Raw genomic sequence first — 25,128 nt, forward strand, 5'->3', positions numbered from 1 at the left:
AAGGCCTACAATGCTTTTCTATAACATCTAAATGGAAATGGGATTAGGATGAGATTCTGTCACTCAGGGGATTTGCGGAAAAAGGTGGGGATTCACACAGAAAAGGTCATTTCTTAGGGGTGAGATGAATAAAATGACACTGAGTTATGATGAAGGACAGCAATAACAGTATTAGCAATTTTGCATGTTTTAAAATTGATTAGTTTGTGTTGGAGATACTAATGCCGGAGAACAATGCACTGCTATTTTCTTGCCTTTCATAATATCCTTATATAAATAACTAAATCAAGCTCCTAAGAAAACTATGTTAGTTCAGTGAATTTTTTTTAGCTTACTACGTGATTTTACATGAACTCTGTCTTCTCTAAATATACTTGCTGTCTGATTGTTGTGGGATAATTTTACTAACAAAATCTACCCTATTAGATATTCAGAAATTGTCTCTTTCGAGAGCTTAGTCTGCACGCTGCCTTATTTTGTCACTCAAGTCATGAGGTTTTTGATTATTTAACCAGATGAATGTAATATTTGAATGGACAGATGATAAACTCAATTATGATTCTTCCAGCAAACAGTGATTGTAATTAATTTAGTAAAGGTGGCCCATGGCTAAAAGATCAGACCAGGACTCCCTCACCTTAAGAAGAATACCTGTCAAACCTCTTTCTTGCTTTTATTTTGTTATTTTCCTGTTTTAAAAATGCTTTAGTCTGTGTGCCAGACTGAAGTAATGTGAAGTTTCAAGTAATTGCATTTTTATACAAATTTTAAAAGTGTGCAATACATAAAGTGTAAGATAATGATTAATGTTCTCTGGGCTGAAATTCTACAATATTTTATAGTTCTGATACTGCAGTGTTTTTAATTTAGATATGTTACTCCATAACTGCACTTGGCTAAAGTGACTAGACATTTCTTTTAATGTCAGAGACTCTTAAACACAGCCAAAGGAAGAAAAAAACACCAAAAAACACCAACTGTCTGGTTTTGCATTTGATGTAATTATGAAATAATCTCTGTACCTGGTAAAGTACAGAGATACTTCACAATTAAATAAGGTAATTTCTAATGTAATGCATATTGAGAGAAAACAGCCCAAGAGAATAAATGTTTTGATCAAAATGAAATTAATAGATAATCTGAAGGATGGAATTTACTATGAAGCATTGGATTAACTGCTCAACGTGAGCCATGCTGGGTATTGAAATGCACATGAACAGCTTTAAGGGAGCAAACTCTGGGCATATAGGTTTAACAAAATGGTTTTTAAAACCTGTTTGTCCATATATTCAGAAAAATTTCCTTGAATTGGTAACTGAGTCTTACACTGTCCAGAGTTCTCTGGACAAAAAAAAAAAAAGTGACTAGAACAACATTCTTGCAAAGAACTGAACTCCTAGAACTTGACTTTTTCAGGTACACCAATAACTTGCTGGTAGACTGGAAATCAGTGACACTTGCAAGGTGTAAAATCCATGTTAACCATCACCGTATATGTATTTGTATCAGCATGTATTCCTGAAAATCTTACTACGATGAATTTAAATGGCAAATCTTAGGAATCTTTCACCTCTCTATTGGCTCTTAGTGCACTGTACACCTGATGCTTGGGCAAATCATTGGAAGAATTCGGATACAGGACAAAGGAACTTTGGCAGCATATAAAAAGAGCACAAGAGACTTTAACATCCAGCTCAAATGAGCCAAAAAGGCTTCATGTTCATTCTCCCACATAGTAGCCATATTTCTAATAACCACAATATAAAACCACAAAGGGTTTGCTCCCTTTTGACTCCTCCGTTTCCACGCTATCCTCATGTACAGGTCTCCCAAGATAAGGGTACAAGAACTACCTGCAGGTATAAACACTTCTGTTGTTTACTTCTCTTCCAATTTTTCTCTTCCACAGGTACTGAGCTGCTGCCAGCACAAAGAGACAGTGGCTTTCTGCCATAAAAATATACAGGAAACACCTACAGCCACTTCCCAGGTCTGGAACAATTGAGCTCCTGCCATCTAATATTGCTTTTTCTACACTTTGCTGAGCCTTCTGTACTCAAATCCACAGTGAGCACTGGTTTAAAGATACGAGCAACTCAACATGTGTAGGGAGAAATAACTTTTCCTATTACAAGAGATTAATAACTGGAAAAGTTGACAAGATTTAGCCACTTCAGACTTTCATACCCTATCCAACAGTAGAGGCCTTACCAGATGGCCTACATATATAAGGCCTTGTACAAACATGAGTAACATACTGGACGCTAAATAGATCACATTAGCATTTGGTTCCAAGGGAAGAAACCTCTCTCAGGTGCTAGTCCTGCAACACACCTCTTAGACATCATTGGTAAACCACTCATCCCTTTGTAAAACTTTTTTTTTTCTCTTTTACACATATCTATTTCAGGAGAAGCTGCCTCTCCCTGTGCTTTGCATGATGATCAACCTTAGTGATGTGCAAAGCCTTAAAGCCTCCTGAAGCACAGATAATAAACCCCAAAGTTTTGTTTAAGTGCCTTTCCTCAGGCTTTCCAAAATACACTGTCTAAGTTCTGGTGGCAGCCAACCCAGAAAAGTGAGGAGAGTTTTTATCTCAACACCCATGGGAGAGGTTAGAAGAGTTTTTATCATTCTAGACGTGTTGCAGCACAAAACACCACACGATTCCCAGAAAAACAATGCACAAATTGAACCAGCAATAACTCCTTGCCTTGGGTGGCACTGCAATCTGCTCGGCCCAGCTGGCTGCACATCAAGATTCTCCCTCGACGGTTCTCACTTCACGGTGCTTGTCCCCCCAAGACGTGCTACAACGCCAGGAGGCCCCAGGGCTGGTCGGCAGCTCGGCCCAGCTCAGCGCCCAGGAAGGCACCGCGCTCCTCAGGGCTCCAGATGCTGTTCCGCCCGCCTTAACGGCCGAGACACCTCCGCTGTGGTAACGGCCGACACCTCCGCTGTGGTAACGGTCGGCACGCGCCCGCCTTTAACGGCCGACACCTCCGCTGTGGTAACGGCCGGCACGCGCCCGCTTTTAACGGCCGAGACACCTCCGCTGTGGTAACGGCCGGCACGCGCCCGCTTTTAACGGCCGAGACACCTCCGCTGTGGTAACGGCCGACACGCGCCCGCTTTTAACGGCCGAGACACCTCCGCTGTGGTAACGGCCGACACGCGCCCGCTTTTAACGGCCGAGACACCTCCGCTGTGGTAACGGCCGACACGCGCCCGCCTTAACGGCCGACATAGCCACTCACGTGACGGCCGGCACGTGCCCGCCTTTAACGGCCGCGGAGCGTGCGCCGTCTGCCGTCACGTACCGGCGCCACCCCTCAGATAACGGTCAGCACACGCCCGCCTTCACGGCCGGTAGCCCCGCCAATGTAACGGCCGGCACACGCCCGGTTTAACGGTGGCGCCGCGCGCCTCGCCCCTCAGGCGCACGCGCCGCCTGCCGTCACGTGCTGACACCGCCCCCTCAGGTAACGGCCGGCACGCGCCCGCCCTAACGGCCGCGCAGCGCGCCCCGCCCCCTGCCCTCAGGCGCGTGCGCAGTGTGCCGGCGCGGGCGGGGCCTCGCCCGGCGGCGCGTCGGATTCGAACGGGCGGACGGGAGCGGCGCGGAGCGACATGGCGGGCGCGGGGGCTGCCCTACTCCGCCAGTGCCCGCTGCTGCTGCCGCTGAACCGCGAGGGGACGGCGTACGAGGGCTTCGTCACCGCGCAGGTACTGGGGCCCGCGCGCCGCTTGGCCGGTGGCCGTTATCGCACGTCAGGCTCTCCTGCGCTGGCGGACGGCCCCGGGGCTGTGAGGGGGGAAGGCGCTTCCCGCCTTTCCCCTCGCCGGGGCCGGCAGCTGCTCGGCCGAGCGTGGAGCCGCCGGGTTCGTGAAGCAGGAAACGTCGGGGGCCCCAGCGGAGGCTCCGCGGGTTGTTCTGTGCCCTCGGGCCGCTGTGCGGAGGCGGCCACATCGCGATCCCGCGGGTCCGCACCGCTGCGGGACGCGGAGCGGCTGCTGCTCTCGCCGGTGCCTTGTGGGCTGCGTTTGTTGTGCTGGCGAGTGTTTTGACAGCGGAATCAATGTGCCGGAACTCTTGACCTAGGGTAAAGGTTAAAACAAATTACTAATTTTAGCTTTTTTTCCTCTTACTGTTTTTATGAGGTTTCAGCTTAAGTAGCTGCATCATTTCTAAGAGGATGTGGTAAATTGCAGAGCAGGGAGAACAGCATGGACATGATACTGTGAAATCAGTTAATTAGTTAGTCCAGTGAAGAGCTATGACAGGTTGACAGTGAACACTCCTAAGCCAACTTCGCCACCAAAGACACTGTGCAGTGACACTGCAGCCACGTCTCATTGAAATTTCACACAGGTTGCTGCACGCAGACCACAGAAACAGCTCCTAACAGGTGTATTTTCATTTAGAAATAGCATGGGATTTTCTTACCATAAAAATAAGTCAAAAGACGTGGGCTGGGTCACACTTGCATTTTCAAAATTGTTTTGCATTTCAGAGAAGTTTTGCTGTCAAAATTAGGGAATGTTTTCGTGACTCATTCAACTTTCACAATACATTTGCAAGCATATGTTTATATTTGCGTTGTTCCAGCAGCTGCAAGTTTTGAAATGCCCTGTGTGTTAGAATGTATCCTGGAGTTAATGCAAAGGTTAAGACATGAGGTGAGCACCTGCTCTCAGATGTGATATTTTGATTAGGGCTAAGGCCACAATGTAGCCAAGTCTGAGGTTTTGTGCTTAATTTAAGCAGGCAGTAATCATGAGGTTTGGAGGCGTTTGGAAGCAAGTGATGCCAATGGGCTGTATTCTGCTCTGAAACTGGTATCTGGCTTTTGCTTGTGAGAATCACAGGAACACTGAGACTGGAAGGGACCTCTGGAGATCCTCTAGCACGGTCAGCTGGACTTGGGGATGTTCAGTCTGGAGAAGAGAACGCTTTGGGGAGAACTTATTGTGGCCTTTCTGTACTTAAAAGGGGTATATAAGAAAGATGGGACAGACTTTTTAGCAGGACCTGTGGCGATAGGACAAGTGGTGTTGGTTTTAAACTGAGGATAGATTTAGATTAGATACGAGGAAGAAGTTTTTTACACTGAGAGTGGTGAAACACTGGAACAAGATGGCCCAGAGAGGTGGTGGATGCCCCATCCCTGGAGACATCCCAGGCCAGGCTGGATGGGGCTCTGAGCAACCTGAGCTGGTGAAGATGTCCCTGCTCATGGCAGGGGGGGCACTGGATGGGCTTTAAAGGCTCTTTCCAACCCACACTGTTCTATGATTCTATTCACTGTAGCAATCATCTAATCACAGGAGGAAATCTTGTTCTGTTCTTCCTGCTGAAGAAACCTCAGAATTTGTAGACACAATTCAAGGAATGGTGAGCTGGAACAGAGTCTGGAATAAAAGTCTGGAGATGACTTAACTGCCCTCTTCACTTCAAGAAGGAGTTACTCACAAACCTCTTTTATTTCAGTTTTATTTTGATCCTCCCATAAGAAAGTAGGAGGAGGATGATAAATAGGGATAATAACTGAAAACACAAGTAGGTAACATTTAGGATCTGCCCCATATGGATTGCACTAATGGGAAAAAAAAATTACATTTGTGTACTTGGGATTGTTTTTGTTTACAGTTTCCAAAACATTACTGAAATGTGTTCCCAAGTTTCTTGTTATTGTGGTACTTTTATGGTAAGAGTCTGTTTGGACTTGAGGACAGACTTTCACATACTTCAGCATGGCTTGGATTAAATTATACTTCTTGGTTTTGTCCAGATTTGGACAATATTTGGTTTTCTTCTAAAAGGTGTTATTTCTGCTTTATCAAATGTGATGCACTGATGAGTTTTTACTGAATTCTGTGAGTTGGAGATCGAGAGTGTTACAACTTCAGAGTTAAAATCAGCTTTATTTCTACCTGTCACACATGCTGCTTTTTGTCCTAAGTAAAGAAATTCTGAATAATATTCCTGAAAGTCACATAAGACAAACTTTATGTCTTAGCAGCTGGTCTTATGGGGAATACTTCCTACAAGTGTCTAACTATTTTTCTTTGCTGACCTTACTGTTAACTAAATGTTTACTTTCAAGGGTAGAGACTTCCATATCAGGATACTGTTACCAATGGATTTTCAACTGAAAAATGCAAGGTAAGATAGTTCTATGAAAGCAATTTCCAAGTGTATGTAACAAAAGCTTATTTTGCTATAAGTGATGTGGATATGCATATGAATTATTATTTTTCCCAATATCAGTATTGGTAATTAATTCTTACGGATTTCACTTAACCTTGAAACAAAATTGTACAGCGTCAGTGTTAACAAACACTGACAATAAACATTTGCCTATATCAAAATATTTTGTTGTTAATTAACTTTGAAACCTGTTGTAATTAATTTGTTGTATTTATATATAAATCAATGTACTTGGAAAAAATGTTCATTTAAATCAGATTATTCATATGTTACCATTTGGGAAACCGAAAATTCAGTGCAAGTTTGTAAATTTAAGCAATTGTATACTTCAAGTTTTCTCTTTCCTGCCAATATGTGTTAATTTCCGTTACCCAACTTTTCTTTAAAATCTCTGTTCTTATTACTGTGAGTGTTTATCATGGCTATTTGTGGGGGGTGTATTGTGTGCATGCACACAGACTTGCATTAGGCTTTACTGTTGTATTCTGCACTTCTGCCTAGGCCATAGTGAGCAGATGTGGTATTACATAGCTTTGTTATATTCTAGGTTGGATAGTTAAAACCGCATTACAGGTAACTTTGACATTTTCAGGGTATAATTTTAAAGTATTGGTATATTTTATGAAGGCATATTAGCTTGCAAGAATTATGTTGTTGTTTTCAGCAAAGAACAGAGGCTTTTGTAAGTAAATGTTTAATTTTTAATGGGCTTTGGGATAGTGACATTTGAAAGTTTTACATGACTTTGAATATGAAAACTCAAAGAAATATTGAAGTATTGTTTTTTGAAGAAAACTTTTATGTTGTGGTGTAGCAGGCTTTCTGATCTGTTCTAAAAATTATGTACTGTGAATTTAAAATTTACACAAAGTACTGTTTGTCTAGTATAGAGTGTAGCTGGCACCTAAAGAAGATACTGCATGGATATCGGCATATTTTAAAGCAGGTATACAACATTTCAAATAATTTCTGTTACACGTATGCTTATAATAATTTCAAAAAGCTAGTACTTGCATACCAATTCTGAAAGTGTTAAAGAACTCTCCTTGCATTGTGTTGCCAAGATTTATTTTGAAAGGCTTGAAGATTTGTAGGTTGACCTAAAGAGAGATGGATAGAATTTAGTAAATATTTATTTTTCTTCAAGCTTTATTTTTTTGAAGATTGAGATAGAACAATATTTAATGAATAGCTGCTGACATTTTACTGGAATATTTCTTTAATCTCTCAATTAGATTATTGTTTTCTGTTTTTAATAGATATATTTTTTACAAGCTGTTCGCAATGCAAAGATGATAATTCACATTGATTATTGATAGATCTAGCTCATTCTGTGTTGTAGACAATCTCATGGACTGTGAGCTCCTAACTAGGGAGTAAACATGGACACAGAGTTGAGGAAATGGCAGTGTAAATATGTACCACATCTGAAGATAGACAGGGATCCTTAACCATGGACATCATCGAGAAGCAGACAGGTCTGGAGAGTTCTCAAAGAAAATGTAATCAAGAACATTTTTGAGTTATTCTAAAGCTTCTGTTCTCATTGGTGAAGACCAAAGTCTTTATAAATATCTTCATAAATATATAAAGTGTAAAGTCTTCATAAACTATCGAAATGTGTAATGGCATGTGATGTGACAAAAGGAATGGTTAATTTTCAGTAAGATCCCTGTATTCTGGGAGGTTTATTCTGTGACTGAAATATTGAAACATGTTCTTTTATGTTCACTGGTTTGACAATGCTAGAAAAATAGTTAGGTTGGAGTTGTCTACCACTAAATGTTCTCAGTTCAAGAAAACAAGTTGATACTGTGTTCCCTCCAGAGGTTGCACAGCTGTCCAGATCTCGTCAGTTTTATGGTGGAGCTGAAAACTGTTTTGGTAAGTGACAGAATGTATGTGGGAGAAGGGATGTTCTTAGAACTTCGTTTTTCACTTTCAGTTTCTAACAGTTTGTGGTTTGATAGATGGATTTATGGGGGTTTGTGTGTGTGTGTGTTTTGGTTTGCTGGGGTTTATTTGTTTACTTTAGAAGGGGGCATATCATGTGTATGCTGTTTGTGCAATATTTGTATAAATATTCTTCAGGATTTTAAGTGACTGTATTCTTTGGAAATTGGAGTGTTCCAGAAAAATTAAAATCCTGGCCAGGGATGTCAGTATAGAGCCATGCACTTTACAATTATTTTCTTGGAATTCCTGGTATTCTCCAGGTGGTAAAAAAAGCTTATACAGTCAGTGGATTGCTGAAGGTGTTTTCACCTATGTGATGACTTGCCCAATAAATGCAGAAAGCTTGTTTTATAGTTTCAAGACTGCTGTTTACTCTGTTTTTAAAAAATTTTCTAATCTGGGATGGAAAAGTTATAAAGTCTTTAGTTAAGAACACAAAATCGACAATTTTATGTCAAAGATTACTTGCCGCAACCTACTTAACTTGGAAATAAAACACAGTAAGTGTTCTTCAAAACAACAACAAAAATACCTTCCTGGTATTACATTCGTGCTCTAAGGCAGGAACACCTTTCCTCAGTATTGGTTCAATCCCTGCCAAACTGGATTACACTAAACCAGGCAAAGGCACTTGGAACGGGACTGAATAAGAATGTCTACATGTGGCTATTTTGGAATATTTAACAATAGTTATTCCAATCTATATGCCTGGATACACAAGCACTCAGAAAACAGGAGTGCAATGAAAGTAAAATTAACTCAAAAGAGTAAAATAGTAATCCTCAGTGCAGATAGTAAAAACAGAAGACGCTGTGGGAGAACTGGGCAGAAAGGACTGTTATACTGATTTTTTTATTTGTTTTGTTAAAGATGCTTTTATTTTAAATTACTAATAATTTCATTATAAACTTTATTAATTTATTTGTCATGTAAGCATAATTTAAACTTAAGTACACTTCTAAAGAACAAGTAGTACAACATAAATGTAGAACATACGGTTTGTTTTTTTTTTTCTCTGTAGCGTGGCATTACCTTTTTGTTAAACTTTTTTTTTGAGGTATTATGACATAGTTGATAGATGTCTGTACCAAAACTTACTTTCTCTGATTTTTTTTGATGTTAAAATCGAGAAATAGATTTTGTTTTTCTTTTAATTGCTATATAAAGTTGTATATAGCTACTTAAAAATAATATGAGGATTTCATATATGTGTTTTCTTTTGTGGCTGTGGAACCCAGGACACAGCTGTGGGCTTAACAGAACCTTATTTTGAAATGTTCTTTCTGTCAAGATGTTTGACTTCAAATTTACTAGCTGAAAAAAAAGGCACATTTGATATTTGCATCTGAAGACTATGTTGTCAACATCTGTGTGATTTTTTTAAATTGCAGATGTTTTCATTACCAGTATCTGAAGTAATTTACCAAACAGCTTCTTTGTCTGCTTTAGCTGGAGGCTATAACAAAACAAATGCAGTGTACAGTTAATTTTACATAAGCTTAATATTTTTGAATGAATTGCAAAAATCACATGACTAAATAGATGCAAAAATATTGAAATCTCTCTTAATGATGTTTTTAATGTTCTTTTAAATAGGAAATTGCTCTAAGGAATACACAAGACCTGCATATACCACGGCCGCCAGAGTACTACTCCTGTCTTGTCAGAGATCTAGAAACATTGGGTTGGAATAAGTATGTTTATTTTATTTCTTAACAGACATTATCTTTACAATATCTGTTCTTCTTTTGTATTTGAGGTTTGAACATATCAAATTTACTTGTTCTCTTAATTTATCCTGTTCAGAAACTGTTTTGCTTTAAAAACTCTGCTGCTTTGTTTTTAATTAAAAAAAAAACACAACAAAGCTGTACCAACTGAAAGTCTGTTTTCAGTCTCAAATAACTGAGCTGAAAGGTGAGATGCTACTACCAAGAAATCAATTCTGCTTTGGCCTATAAACTATTGGTATAGTAAACATTTAATACAACTTTATAGTTCTCCTTTTTCTTCTTTCCACTATTTTTTACAGCTTTTTTGACTATTCCCATATGCTATGGTTGATCATCGTGTACCTTTATGCTTTCATAAAAACAGTTCATACATTTTTTTAGAACTAGAATAATTATCTTTAAAGAACAATTCTGTCTTGCTCTCTATAGCACAAAGATCTCCTTAGACAAAGGAATAACATTGTTAATCCACAAAAAGGTAAATCTACAAAAAAAATTTTGTGAGTTGAGGGGAGAATTTTGAAAGCTGTAAATCCGGAAGTCCAAACCAGCCAGGTTTGGGATTTCCCCACCCCAGGTGGCAGTACATGGAGGGGTGAGATATAGGTAGTTTCTGATCTTTATAAAACCCTGTGATATAATTTTTGGGTAAAGTTAGAATAAAGCAGGAGTAATGAGGTTTTTTTTTTTTTTTTTCAGTTAGAGGAAGAATGCTCTAATTTTTTCTCAATAAATTGAGTTTCGTTGACTACAGTTGAATTACACTTTTATCAAGACTTTTATTAAGATTTTTTTTAGCTGGTGTAGAGAAAAGAGGTGTCAGAATACTTCCAGGAATCTGTAAGTCTATTGCATTAAAGTTACTCAATGTTGAACATGGAGTAATATATCACATTCCCCACTTACTACCGCTACTGCTTTTTCCAGCTGTTTTTTTCAGTTCCTTCATCTTGAGGCTGTGTCATTTATGTAGATAATTTTTTCTTTTCCCTTCCTTCCTAGGAGTCTGCACACCCTTTGGTGTATGTCTGCTTTTCCTTGTACAGGTGTCTCAACTCTGTTGCCCATTTCACTTGAAAGAGAACCGTTTTTCCCAACATTCTGGCTCAAATGACTGGGCTAGTATGTATTGGTGTAAAAAATATCTTACTTAGGTCAGGAAGCAGATGCTGTCTTTGAGCTCTGATAGGCCTTTCCATCCATCTAGGTGATAAGTTGTACTTATTGGACTGCTTTTTATCTTTATACAACAATGACATAGTAAAAATGCCAAAATATCCACATGCCTGTTTCACTGGTAAATAGGGAAAAGTTTGGACCTTTGGGGAGTTGTTGAAGCTACTCAGCAGAACATATTTCTAGAGAACAATGTATTTTATAATTGTATCCATCTTTTTTGTTGTGGGAAGCACAAATCAGTGACATCTTAAGCAAAGAGTCAGTGATTATGTCAGAAGTTTTAAAACTTATTTACATTTAGTATGTACTTGCTACTTGCTTGGGTGCATGTGTACTGTGTAAAACTGTCATGAAACAAAGGCAAATCATCATAAATAACTCATTTTGTACCTGTTCGGTACTGTTTTCTGCAGAAAATCAATTTCAGAATATGAACCAATACCCACTGAATTTTCCACAATAATAGTATTGATAATAAAAGAGAAGTTCATTGAAGAGAAAAGCAAATCAAGAGCATAAAAGTCTCATACAGTAAGAAACTGCAGAAATGGATCAAAGATTTGACAGGAAGTTTAATGTGTACATAAGTAGAGGCTGACAGGAACATGCTGTGTGTGTCAAAGGTTCCAGTGATGGAAAACTGAAACACAGTGCTCACTGACCACAGCATGAGCCTTGACACAAGCTGTAAATAACCTCAAGATGTATGACTGCATTAAGCAGTAGGCTGGTGTATTAACAGGAGTAAATCTAGACCAGCAGAAATGGTTGGCATGTAGGGCTTCCTCTGATTAATATTTGTAACAGACTAATAGGAGTATTGCAGATGTTTCAAACTGTATTTCTTACAATGCTGTTTCTCTTCTATTTCAGAGTCGCGTATGTGGATACTGGTCTAACCACAGTCAAGCTAAAAGCTGAAGACTCCTGTGGTCGACAGCATCTCATCATTCTGAAGTTAAATTCCAAGGTGAATTTATGTGGGAGAAAATATTTTAAGGCTTCCTTGAAATAAATGGATTTTTGTTAACTCGTAAGGGTTTTAGAGACCTGATTTATTTGTTACTGAGTCTGTTCTGCAAGATAATGGTGGGGTTTTTTTGAGAAATATTTTCTATAGAGTTTTGAGACTTTAACTTAAAATTAATATTGCATTATGATTATCTGTAAGAATCTTTTCATATGAAACTGCATCACATGAAAAGCATCTTATGATACTGTAGTTATTTTACTGGGTTACAGACAAAGCCATTTGGGAGACTTTCATTCATTATCACTCCATCCAGAGACTATGCATATAACAAGAGTCAGAGGATGCTGGGTTGCTTCCTGAGGAAGCCCTACTGTTAAAGCTATAGATAGAACGATTTGTGAAAAACTAGCTATGGAAGTAGAATTCCTTATTTTTAAAAAAATCTTGCTTTTTAGTCTAAATAATTGGCTGATTTTGGCAGTGCTTGCAAAGCAAATCTATGGTATGTGCAGAAGTAGGAAAATGTTAATTCTTCCTAGTACTTAGAACCGAATTCAAATTGCAATATTTCTTCATAGAATTTCTCATTTCCAGGCATAAGTCTCTTGTCAGACTTTCTCCAAGTGATTGTTATTATGAAGGATCAATTGCTTGTCCTTTTTAAACCACGTCTGGCATTTAAACTTGCCACGAGAGGCAGTTCATATGCAAAATGTGGTTTTGGTGATGTGGGGATTTGATTTTCCTTGCTAGACGTACCTAATACATTTGAAAAGATTTTGCTTTTTTTGAAGGAATTCCTTCTTGTAACCTGCTTTAATACAAGTATACTTATTTTTGTTACACTGTTGCTTTGGTTAAGGTTAGTATGTGAGCTGAACCTTTCCTCCCAAGTACATACCGCTGGCTCTTGTCTATGTTCTGGCAGATCGGTTTGGTCAGCCTTTGTTTTCTGAAAACAAGGCATGCATCTTTGCAAGTATAAAATCAAATACATTGGATTTTATTTATCAGAGTTCATTTTGTATCGCATGGGAAGCTGCTTGGGTTCTTGCCATTTCAGATCCCAAGCGTTCAAACAGGCCACTGCAAGAATTTGCGCACCAGGTAGTAATCAAAGTGCTTTGGTAATTATCGGAATGATTTGGCAAGGGTTATGAAAATGCTTTTTCTAGATAAAGTTAGCTGTGTGCTCAAAAATGCAATAAGAGTATTATGTTTAATAATTGCTTAAATTATTCTAAAGAATAATTGGATGATTCCAGACATATAAATTTGAATGTAACTGTAATAACATGATGTCATTGATATGCTCTGGTATAGTATTTTAAAATACTATCTCCCGGGAAATCATTTGCCTTATTTTATAAAGGATTTTACTCAGTGGGGTCTAAAAGCATTGTGTACATATGTACAGAATTGTTGTTGTGTAGTTCTTGGCTATTATCCGGTGCGCAGTACAATATTGTGCTCTTAAAGAAAATTTGACCTAAAATGCAGGGTAAAAGTGCTGAACGTTTTTTGGTTTGTGTTTTTTTAAGTGATAGGAAGTTAGTAGAATCTGTTCGGAAGCCGTTGTTCAAAGGCACCCTATAAAAACTGCATTAAATGAATTTACTTACCAAGAAAGTAAACACATAATCGACTAATGCCACTGCGATTTAAAACCAATCCTATGGAAAAATTGTTGTGACTTAGTTCATTCTAGGCATATTTTTATACCTTGAAAACAAGTTTATTTTAATGCAAGTATTGAAATATTTCATGAAAAATAATACCTACAGGACAAAACCACTAAGAGTACAATGCCTACAATACAAGATCAGTAACGCTACAGTAAAATAAACTCTAATAGCTTTTGTGGATGTACATTTCCAAGTTGTAACTGCTCCTGTCCAAATTAGCTGTGCTCTGTCACTGGTTTTTAACTTGTCTGCTTCCAATCTGATAAAATGGTAAAGCATGAGATATTCAGATTGTAGGAGTTGTTTTCAGAAAGTGGATACCTAACAGAAACCACTAATGAAGGCGAATGAAAAACCAAGTTTGAACAAATTTCCGTGAAATCCATAAATCCACTAGATTATTATTAAAATCAAAGCAGTGAAGAAAGGATGCTGTGCCTCTTTTTTGCTCTTTGCCATGGAGAACAATTATGAACTAATTGCTGTAGAATTACATTTTACATAAAATGAAGACACATTTAAAAACCTCTGATAAATTAATTGCCAGATGTCTGGTAAATAAGGACAACGTCTATGTCAGGAGGTTGACTTTGGATGGAGAATAGTTATGGCAAGCAGCACAGCTCAATTTCGCCTTTTTGTCTTAACTCTCTTTAAGATGGGGCTTTTTTTCATAAATCTCCCCAAGTAAATATCTGCAATATTTTCTTGTGTTGGCATTTTGTGCAATACTAATACAATTTCTATAAAACCACTGTGTACATCACTGGTAGGATTTGAAAGGCTGCATAGGACTAAAGGAGGGAACTTCTCAGGTGAACAAAATTTTGAATAGGTGCTCTTAGAAATGACAGTTTATTTGTTATTAGATATTTCTTTCCTTTGCTACTTTATTTTTCAGAAAATACCAGGTTTTTCCACGTTTCATATTGGATGCTGAACAGCAACAGATTTACTAATGTAAGGAATAGTCAGTGGTTATTTTTAGAGTTATCAAACATTTTTATAGTTTCGGTTTTCTAGATACAGCTAATTTTTCTTTCTTTCATTGATACCTTTTAATTTGAGGAGGGGGTGTGTAGCTGTTTTCATTTAGGGTGTATATTCTCCTTCTAAACAGTTACGTATTTATCTGATTACTTTCAGTTCCAAAACAAAAACTGTTGCCAATCAGAGCAGATATTCTAGTTTAAATGAAATTGAAAGGCGGGGTTTTTTTTATTGTGGTTTTGTTGTTGGAAGTAACCAAGGAGAATTTTCTTTTTTAATATTTGATCTTTTTTTGTCTTAAATTATTTTTGATGTGTCTCTGAACACTGAACAGAGAAAACTCTGTTTTTTCTGTCTTTACTAAAAACTGGTAAATAAAAACTGTTTACATGTAGATTTCTTCTCTAAATGGTAAGTAACATTAATAACCATTGCTGAAAATGCTCTACGTACAGTTTCCTCTAAGAACCAAGTTCTCAAGATGCTTGAAGTGCTCATATTTTATTATCGAATTTGGCAGCTTAGGATCAGTCTGACTTCAAATCGCTTTTAAAACCCCTAACACCTGTATTTTCTTTCCCTCAGTATCCAACAGAACCACCGGATTGCCTTGTGGATTTTCCTGTTCAGTTTGCTGTTTCTTGGATGCCCCAGGTAAACTGCTGTACCGTGCATGTTTTTTTAATAACTGAGATACATATGCAATGTGTAGGTGGTAATGAGGGCTTGGACTTTATTTTTTTACCTCTAGCTTTTTTCCCAGTGTGCACTTCTACACATGCTCATGTAATAATACTGAACTTCATATTTCTTATGATACTGTTTTAAATATTCTCCTTGCCGTGTAGTTATACGTTTTGCAGTCATACTGTCTGATTTTTTTATCTTAAGCTGTTCATACATCTGAACCATCTTTAGGAATGATATTAGGAAAATACATACACAAGAAACAATTGTCTTATAGAAAAGAAGCACTGTCTGTAGTTGACAGACATTAAATAAAAAGGTTGTTCCCCAGTTTGTTATCCTCTATAGTTTCCATAACATAATAAATTTTGTTCACTTGCAATCAAAATAACAACAGGAAAGTACTTAATAGAGTTCTGATTTCATAGTGTAACCGATACTGTTAATATAAAGAACCAGGAGCCATTGCCTTTTTTAGTCTCTCTTGCATTATTTCATATATCTTTTTTCTTACTAGGGCATTAAATGATTAAATGGATTAAATCCATTGATTAAATGGATTTAAATGTGACTGCTTAGAAGTTAGTTTGAATTATCTCTAGAAAATAGTTGATGTTTAATTTCATTTGTTTCAGGAAAATAGATTTTACTTAGATTTCATAATTTTAACTCTCATCAATAAAGCCTGTCTTTATGGTACTAAGTTTACATAGGGAACAGGGCTGAAAGGTTGAATCAGAACGAACGGAAGGTGGGCACAGAACTTTGACTGCAAAGCGCAAGGTTTTGTGTGTCACCTCAGGTCCTCCAAGGCGAGAGCTGGAGGAAATAACTGCAAGAATGGACCATTGCAAATGAAAAACGTATTTAGTTCTGCATGTAATTTTAGATGTCAATTCTCTGCTGTGGTTTGGAACAATTTAAACAGATACTGGTTTTACCTTAAATTGTACTGGATTCCATATACTACAAGCAGGATTTCAAGTAGTGTTTCTAACCTCAAACTTCATACATACTTTTAATAGTGCTTTGTTAATTTTATGACATTGCAGTACATGTTACCACAAATTAACAACATTTCAAATATCCTTGGCAGTCTTTGCCTCTATGTTTACTGTTAGTCACTTCAAAGCTACTAGCTGGACTAATGTTTTAATAAAATATTCTTGAAAAGCATGATAGGAAGCAGCCTTCTTTGACAAGTTGAAGATGGGAGTGAATATATTAATATTGACACTACAAGTAAAAATCTAATGTTAAAAATATGACATTTTAATGCTTACAGTTATAATTACCTGCGGACTATCTGAACATGTACGTTTTGAAATCATGAGATACTAATTTTTGCTGCGGATAGTCTGCTATAATATTGAACCAAATACCAGGCACCTGTGCATTATGCTGATAGAAACGCTTTAGTTGCACAGTAGTTTTTGAAAATTAACCTTATCTGCGTGGGTGACATGAACATAACATGTCTGGGGAAAATAATGTGAATAGTAATTGTCTGAATTGTATTTCTTTTCAAAATGCGTGGAAATCATTGCAGTGAGCAGTCTTTGTGCTGTGGTAAATGCAGGGTTAAGGTTAGATAATACTGAAACACCACTGATAGTAGAATTTAGCAGGTCCTCAAGTGGCTGAAAATTTTAGTTCTTAAGAGGGAAAAAGAACATGCTCTGCCTGTTTTCCAGTAAAAGTTTTGGTACTGATGTGTCTCAAATTTTAATATTTGTTGGTCATATTTAATGTATAAACTGTCAAGCCTTAATTAAAATTATTCAATTGCACTAGAATATAAACTCCCATGAAAGAAAATATAAATAGATTTCAGGTAATTGATTTTTTTCCACCCCCCTGTGTGTGCTGTTGTTGTCTATTTCAGGTTCTTTTCAGTGCTCATGGACTTGAAACTTGAGGGGTTGTTGGATGGTTGATTTTTCCTTATTTTTCTTTTTTTTTTTTCTCTGTATAATAATAGACATGGCTTTATGGCATCCATATTAAAAATGGGTAATTTTCCTTATGGTCCCTGTCTTCCTGCTGGGTTGATAATGTTTTGATGTATTTTTCTTTTGCTCTGATGAGAGGTCTGCCGCTGCTGCTCTGACATATTCATTTGGATGAATAATTATAACTTGCACAATGTCAAGCTGAAGATGGCAGGGTTTTGTGCGTCATGACAAGCCTGGTAGCCAGTGCAGGTGTCTCACAGCATGAGCAGCAACAGCCAGTGGATTCTGGCTCAGAGGAGACATTTTAGACTAGTAAGAAATCAGCACCAAGGGCAATGCCGCTGCTGCTGCTACTGCTGTAAGTGCCAAATAAATGCAGAGTGCTTCTCAATGACAAGCGCAAGAACATCTACTTATTTCAGTTCTATTCTTTTTTTTTCTAAATAACCAGATAAATGTGCTGTCTCCGCATTTCAGCGTACGTTCTGCAGTTTAAATGCATCTATATTCTGCTGCCCTCACATCAGGGTGTTGTTTCTATACTGACCACTGCCCACCTGGTTGGCTACATGAAGGTCATGAGAGTGGAAATTAATGACTAATGAGGTCATGCAGCCAGCCAACGATGAAACTAATATGAAATTCAGAAGGTAAAGTGGAATGAATGAGATTGTTTGGATATTTTAATGAAAATCCAGGAAAATGCATCATCATTGTGCTTTTTCTTAGCAAATGGGCTTCACAGACACCAGCTTTAAATGCACCTATAAATACAAAACCCAGAGATGGCTGACAAAACACTTGCTAAAGATTTCAGAGTGTTTGGTCTCGGTTTCATTGGTGCTAAGGAGAGGGGAAAATTGTTAAAACTTCTGTTAGAGAGAAATAAATTGTTTCCCTATAAGGCATAAACTATTTAGGTGATAGAGGTGATCCCTTTTCTAGCCAACAACTGTTCACTTTATTAAACTGTATTTTATCTATGAATTTATAAAGGGCAAACAATTAACAGCACCTATAGTTTAGCCTACTTTACCTTTTCCATTAGGAGGTTTCCAGTTGTTTCAATTTTGGATAAGCCAATTTCATGTTAGGAAGAATTTTAGAAAAAAAATCTCAGAATAAAGATATATTTTTTTTTAATTGTGCTGCATTTACCTTAATTAGAACATTCTTACTACGATTTGATTAATGTTTAGTTCATCAAGGATTTGGAGTGGGTGTTTGAAGTATTTCCATATAATACCTATTAAAGTTACTGAAAGATGTCATGGATTTTAAGGCAGGTGCAGACTCAAGATTTCCTCGATTCTTCCCAGCCTCTACGGCTCTAGAAACGTGAACTAAGAGTAGAGTGATTTTGTTCTATTCCTTCTTATTCCTAATTGGCACGAGGAGCTTCTGGTGATGAGAGGAGACGAGAGTAGAAACAAAAATGTTGCAAAGCTACAGCAGCCTCTTTCCTGGTAGAAAAGAAGGTGTGTTCCCCTCAGAAACAGGGCCAGAATCTTCACCACCCAAAATAAGCGCTCCATCTCCTACCCGTTGTTGAAAGGAGTGGAGGATACATACAGTCTGAGAGTACAAAGCGAACATTTGGGTCAAAGTTTTCTAAAGCTGCTGAGGAATCATCAAAGTTGATATGTTTACGTGTCTGTTTTCCTGTAAAATAACCAATTTCACTGAGTGGCTACAAACACCTGTGTTGAGAAGTTAAGATCACAGAATCGCAGCCCTCCAAATCAACATTAAATTGCTGTTCAGTTCAGAGGACTGCGTTGGTATAGTTTGTAGCAGTATATATCACATTTCTGCCTCATAGAGCTTCGGACTTTGAGGCGGAATATATACTTTGCTGAGCGAGAAAACAGTCTGTACTGAGCATCACTTACAGCGCCTTTTCACAACTCAGCACTAATTGTATTCCTCGATTTCTACTCTTGCAACTTGAAATTTAAAAAATCCGGAGAAGTGTTGCTGGTTTTTTTTTAAAGCTGTGACACAGGTCATTGGGGGTGATGCTCTAATAAAACCAGCACTGTTAAAGCCAGATGAAAGGATCTGAAGTGGAGTGCTCCAAACGAACGTTTTCTCAGCCTCTTATTTTTCCATATGAAAACTCAGAATGAGTCCGTCTGATCCGAAAATGCATTTTGATGATGAGCTTGGTAATGGTGGACTCTCCAATCCTCATCTTGGAAACTTCTTTGTCCCAGCTGTGGTTGGTTTGGCTCAGGTCTGGTCAGAATCACGCAGGGTGTTTCAGCTTGGACTGTTGTTGCGAAAGATTAAACTGCCCTCAAGCTATTTGTTTTTATAATGGAGTAACCATCTGGGGTTTTTTAGACTCGGGTGGGCAGCCAGTGGTGATACCCTGAATTATTAGTCTTCTTTTCCAAAGAATAGTTGACATATTTCATAATGCATTTGTACAAAGGTTACCAAGAAACAAAGCATTTGTGTTTTTGACATTATTAACAACTATCTTGGTGTAGTGTAAACCAACAAACAACAGGATTATAGCAGTGTTTTCTGAGAGAGTGTTGGGCAATGACCAAAAATTAGTTGGTTAATCAAATAAAAAGGAACGTTATAGTTTGCATGGTTTGCATGACAAGCATGTGATGTCTTTAAATAGCTATAGATGCATTTATGTATATAGCAGGAGACAGCTGGCAACATCAATGAAGCATGCAAATAAGATCAAATGAACAGTGAGTGTAAAAAAAAAAGAGATTTAACTACCTTTTTAAGGAACATCATTGAAAAATTACAATTAGTATTAAAATTAATTGGATTTTAAAACTTATCTGTGGGTTATAATCCCTTGATGTTTCTTTTTTCTAGTGAAACCCTTTGAATTCCCGGAAGATAAAGATAAAAATGATTATGAGAGGATTTATCTGTATGTGATATAGAAAAATGTAAAAAATCAAAATGGAAAGCAACTGTTGCAAGTACCAGAAAATTATGCTATTAATTTAAGTGTCATCAGAGCACAAAAGATCACATTTCAGGACTGTGTGAAAATTATTAAAATACTGGAAATAATAGTACTTAAGATGAAGATATTCTACTCTAAGATGTGGTTAAGTGACTGACACTATTATATCACTTCAGGTATTATAAAAGTAACAAAATGCTTTTAAAGATAATAAGCGTTACATTTGGAGATTGGCAGTATTCACACTTTTCTGCTTAAGTGCTTTCCTACTTTAATATAATTTAATAACAGCGGGGAAAATGTAGCATTTTATTTCTAAGCTACACTGTTTCTTTCTAAAATATGTCTGCATAAGATATAAAAACTTAAATTTCCTCATCTGAGAATGTTCATGGGAGTTGCTGCTTTTTGTCCAGGTGAGAAAGGAAGAACATAATTACTAAAAATGAAAGGGAACCTTTCTGTGTGGATTGTGTTATTTATGGGAAAACACCTCTTGCTTTTCCTTTTGGACCCCAAGAAGTTGTTCTCAAGCCAAAAGAAATATTTTGGTTATCTCTCAGCTTGGAGAACAGTGATTCCTTTTGTGCTTTTCGAGAGGCTTCTTTTGCATTGCTGTTCTGTACATTGTCCTGTATAACGAAAGATTTTTCTGATTCCAGCTAATCCACTCGCAAACATTGAAATCCCTGGAGTGTAATCCGCTGGTTATTAGATGGTTTTGCCTTCTCTTACTGTATTTACATGGTTTGAAATCTAATGTTAAGCACCTGTTTTTATACTCCTTAATTTTGAGATAATGATGACATGGGTAAGCATTATTTCTTAGAGTCTTTAAAAAATAAATAAGCTACTTTAGTGATGTGGGTATTTCTGTGCGTTTAGGAAGTAGAGACAAAATATCAGAACGTTAGAAGTTTAATAGCAGATAATGACAATTTTAACTTTCTTTTTACAGTAGTTCATTACAAGTTAAAATGCGAAGAAATAGCTGTCATCTCTTTGCAGAAAAGTTTTCTGAAAAAGAGTACAAAACTCTATTAAATGCAGGTATGATGGATGTACATCACAACATGTTAGAACCCCCAGGATTAGAGAATTGATGCTCTACTCAGGATACAGTCATTCTTTGCTTGTGTTAATGCAATTACAAAATCTATGCGGTTCAATGTTTCATTGGACACAGTAGATTTTAACACTTCTTAAATTACCTACGTGTTGTTTTTTAAATATTTTGTAGGTAGAAGCTAAAGAAAATTAATTTAAATGTCTTCTTTTCTCAGAACTCCTTAATAGACATTTACAATCAGTTCCTGGTGGCATTAGAATCACTGAAAGAATTCTGGGATGCCATGGATGAAATCGATGGCAAGACCTGGGTGCTGGAGCCAGAAAATCCCACCCGGAGTGCTACAACAAGAAGAATCGCAATAGGTATGAAAAGGTTTGGGAACTAAAACTCGGGGTGCTGCTTTGCGGGAAAATATTGTGTATTTATAAATTATCAACAAAATATTGGAAATATTGGAGTGCAGCCAAAGGGGGAAAAAAGGGGGTTACAAGAGGCAGGTGGAAAGGACAAAGAAATAAAAGAGGAAATAAGAGGCTTATGGTGTTAACCATCTGAAAAGTACCTTAATTCAGATGCTCATGTCTGGCATTTTAAGGTCTTTATATGTATATATATATATAGAATAAGGAGTCTTGTAATTGGAAAGGAGAAACTTGCCACTGTCAGAGGTTAGAAATAGGGGGGGGAATGTAATCTGTGAAAGAATGCTGGGGAAGGGACTGACTTTGATTTTACTGTTTAAAATTGTCTTTGTACTTTTTGACTGTAAAAGTTGATGGGAAATTAATAACAATTGCATCTCTACTACCTTTAAAATTTCACGAAGGTTTCAAATGGATGATGCCATCTAGCTTGAGTCTGATTATTCAGAAAGAAGTCCAAGTGTTAAAGTTAAGACTAGTCTATAAGAAATGCAAGACTGGCAGGTTTTTTTAATTAGTTGCTATTTTTAATTACAGCCCATTGAAATGCAGACATTTAATATATACTGATACTTTGTACAACTAATTTGGATACCTACCACCTTTTTTATTCTTTGTCATAGTGGAAACCAGCCTCAATTAACCCATTTAAAACTCCTTTTAAGAAGGTGAATATTTCTGTTTTGAAATACATGAGTACAGAGAAGAGCCTTTGCTTTCTCACCACAGGGAACAACGTCTCGGTGAACATAGAGGTAGATCCTCGGCACCCAAACATGCTCCCCGAGTGTTATTTCCTCGGAGCAGACCACGGTAAGGCAGCAGCCGCGGGTGTAAGTTCTGTCGCACTCCTGGGGTAAGCTTGGCTTAAGCAGAGCTGGGAATTAAGCTGAATATGTGCTTAGGAGAGTTTTTACCAGCCTCAGGCCATAGCATGCTGGTTTGCTCCATGAGACACTTTTTTTTCTAGTGCTTTCCTAGCACAGTTTAGAGGGAACCCAGTGTCCAACAGGTGACTACCCGATCATCTTTACATTTTAATATAATTTTCTGGGGTTTTAAAAAAAAAAATACCCTGTACATCCTAAATGTTTGGAAATATTTACATCCTTTACTCCACGTCCCACAGCTTTTTCCTAGCTTTTTAAGGTAAATAAGATCATATCTTCACCAGTAAGATATTTTAAATAGTAGTGTAATGAATACCCAAAAGCAACAAATAAGAGCAGTCATTTTACTAAGGTGTCTTAAATAATCAAGAAAAGCTCAAGCCCTGCCTTCCCCTTCAGTGCTGAAATATGAGAGTGGGGGAGCAAAGGGATCCTAAAGATGATGTAATGATTTACGTCCGTTGTTTGCAGCGGTTAACCCTTTGAGAATCAAGCTGAACAACAACATGCACTCATGGTAAGCACCTTCAATAATACAGATTTGAAACCAACATGCTGTTTGCCATTCCTAGTGTTGACTTTTTTCTCTCTCCCTCCTACCTGCAGGGATCCAGAAATCAGTTTATTACAAAACCTGCAAGACCTCTTAGAAATTGATTTTCCATCTCGTGCTGTGTTAGAAAAAAGTGTAAGTTGCTTTTTCGTTTATGATCAGTCGTTATTTCTCCATAAGTAAAATTTAAGTGGTCACTTTTTAACTGCCAGCAAAAATAAGAGACTTAGAGAGGTAATTGGATTAATGTATTGTCATAAGGACTTCTGAACTTCAAGCAACAACTGTCAGAGCTTGTTAACCTTTGATTAGAGGTGCACACTTTCCTGAGGCCTTCAGTGTAGTTTGGCGATTAATAATGGGCTTCACTATTAAAAAGGAAAGAGGAAGTTCCAGAGTAGCTAATGAGATGTGGAATATCCAAACATTCTGTTATGGATGTTGATGACTGAAGTTCTAATTAGGTAGAGCTGCTTAGAGGGGACAAGAGGCCATCCAAATACTGGTGCATCTCAAACAAACTTGGAATTAATTTTTGACAATGCTGTAGCACTGGATTACTAGCTTCCCTTTCACTTGTGAAATCTTTAAATTAATATCTGTGCATCTTGCCTCTGATGTCCAAATGTAATGACGAATCATTGTGTTGAATTAAAAACTCACACTAGGGCCCAGGAATATGAAAACGCTTGTCTAACTAGACTTAATTCAGTGACAGCATGAAGTACAACCTAACAAAGCCTTGTACATCTGGCAACTAATCTCACTCTTTATACCATAAAGGTGTAAACATCTCTATTGAAGGAAAAAATAGTTAGTAATTCTAAGTAACAAAAAATGCTGGAGCAAAGACAAATAGATGAATATCTGTTCTGTGTTACCAGCCCCCTTTCTTCCTTTCAGTTGTACCGTAAGCTAAAACGTGTTGTGTTTTAAGGATTTTGCCAAGGACTGTGGAATCTGCTATGCTTATCGACTCGCTGGTGCTCCTCCCGATCAGGTGTGCGAAGATCCTCGATGCGGACAGCCTTTCCATCAGGCTTGCCTTTATGAGGTAAGGTAATGAACGGGGCAAACCTTGCTCATTAACTCACAGATTCTAGAAAACAGAAGTGAACCCACTCTGCTTTGTGGTTATACAGACTCTGACTTGACACAGACCATGGCAGATGCTGATCAAACAAACTGTTTGGAAAAAACCCTGGTAATGGATTGTTCTCAAATTTGATATGAAACAAATATGAACTTGAATCCACTTCCTTGTGTTGCAGTGGCTACAAGGACTTCCTTCCAGCAGACAGAGTTTTAATGTCATCTTTGGTGAATGTCCGTATTGTAACAAGGTAAGGAAATCTGATGAAAATGAGGGAGCTAAGTAGTGTGTAGTAGCCAAATAAAGGCAAAACTGTAACAGCGTCTGTCATACAACAGAATTTGTGGCTAGCATTTTCCCTTTACACATTATAAAGAGAGGAAAACTTCTAATTCCCATGCATTTAATGCATCAGTATCAACCTAAATGGTGTCTAAACAGTATAAAGACAGCTACACGCCAGTTACCAACAGGCTAGTGTCAGAATAATTAAATAACACACTCCATTGTATAGCATGATACTTTTTTTTAATATTGCTGTAGCAAGGTCCAGTTTCAGGGAAAAAAAAAACAACAGTAAACAAAAAACCCAAAAAAACAACCTCCCAACATTCATATCACAAAATAGTCTTGTACAAATAGTTTAGTGCATATGTAATTACTGAGTGCTGATTTGGAAAGGTTAAGAGAGAAGTTGCCTTTAAAAGATGCATATTAACAGTATTTTTTAAAAATCTTTTTCAAGCCATTGACACTGAAATCTTCAGTGAAGAGACTCTGAGGAA

At 37.6% G+C, this 25,128-nt stretch overlaps 1 protein-coding gene across 1 annotated transcript; it reads left to right on the plus strand.

Moving 5' to 3' along the window:
• Window positions 1-3,630: 3,630 nt before the first annotated feature.
• FANCL (FA complementation group L) lies at window positions 3,631-25,124 on the plus strand (the record flags this gene model as incomplete). Its single annotated transcript, XM_080341732.1, has 14 exons — window positions 3,631-3,726; window positions 6,108-6,166; window positions 7,097-7,157; window positions 8,039-8,095; window positions 9,764-9,861; window positions 11,953-12,049; window positions 15,313-15,381; window positions 21,597-21,747; window positions 22,537-22,620; window positions 23,169-23,214; window positions 23,304-23,385; window positions 24,188-24,304; window positions 24,522-24,593; window positions 25,089-25,124. 14 exons carry the CDS (start codon window positions 3,631-3,633, stop codon window positions 25,122-25,124), a joined length of 1,125 nt encoding a protein of 374 aa, XP_080197858.1.
• Window positions 25,125-25,128: the final 4 nt, after the last annotated feature.

The sequence above is a fragment of the Nesoenas mayeri genome (assembly GCF_963082525.1).
Source record: "Nesoenas mayeri genome assembly, chromosome: 3".
Classification (NCBI taxonomy): Eukaryota; Metazoa; Chordata; class Aves; order Columbiformes; family Columbidae; genus Nesoenas; species Nesoenas mayeri.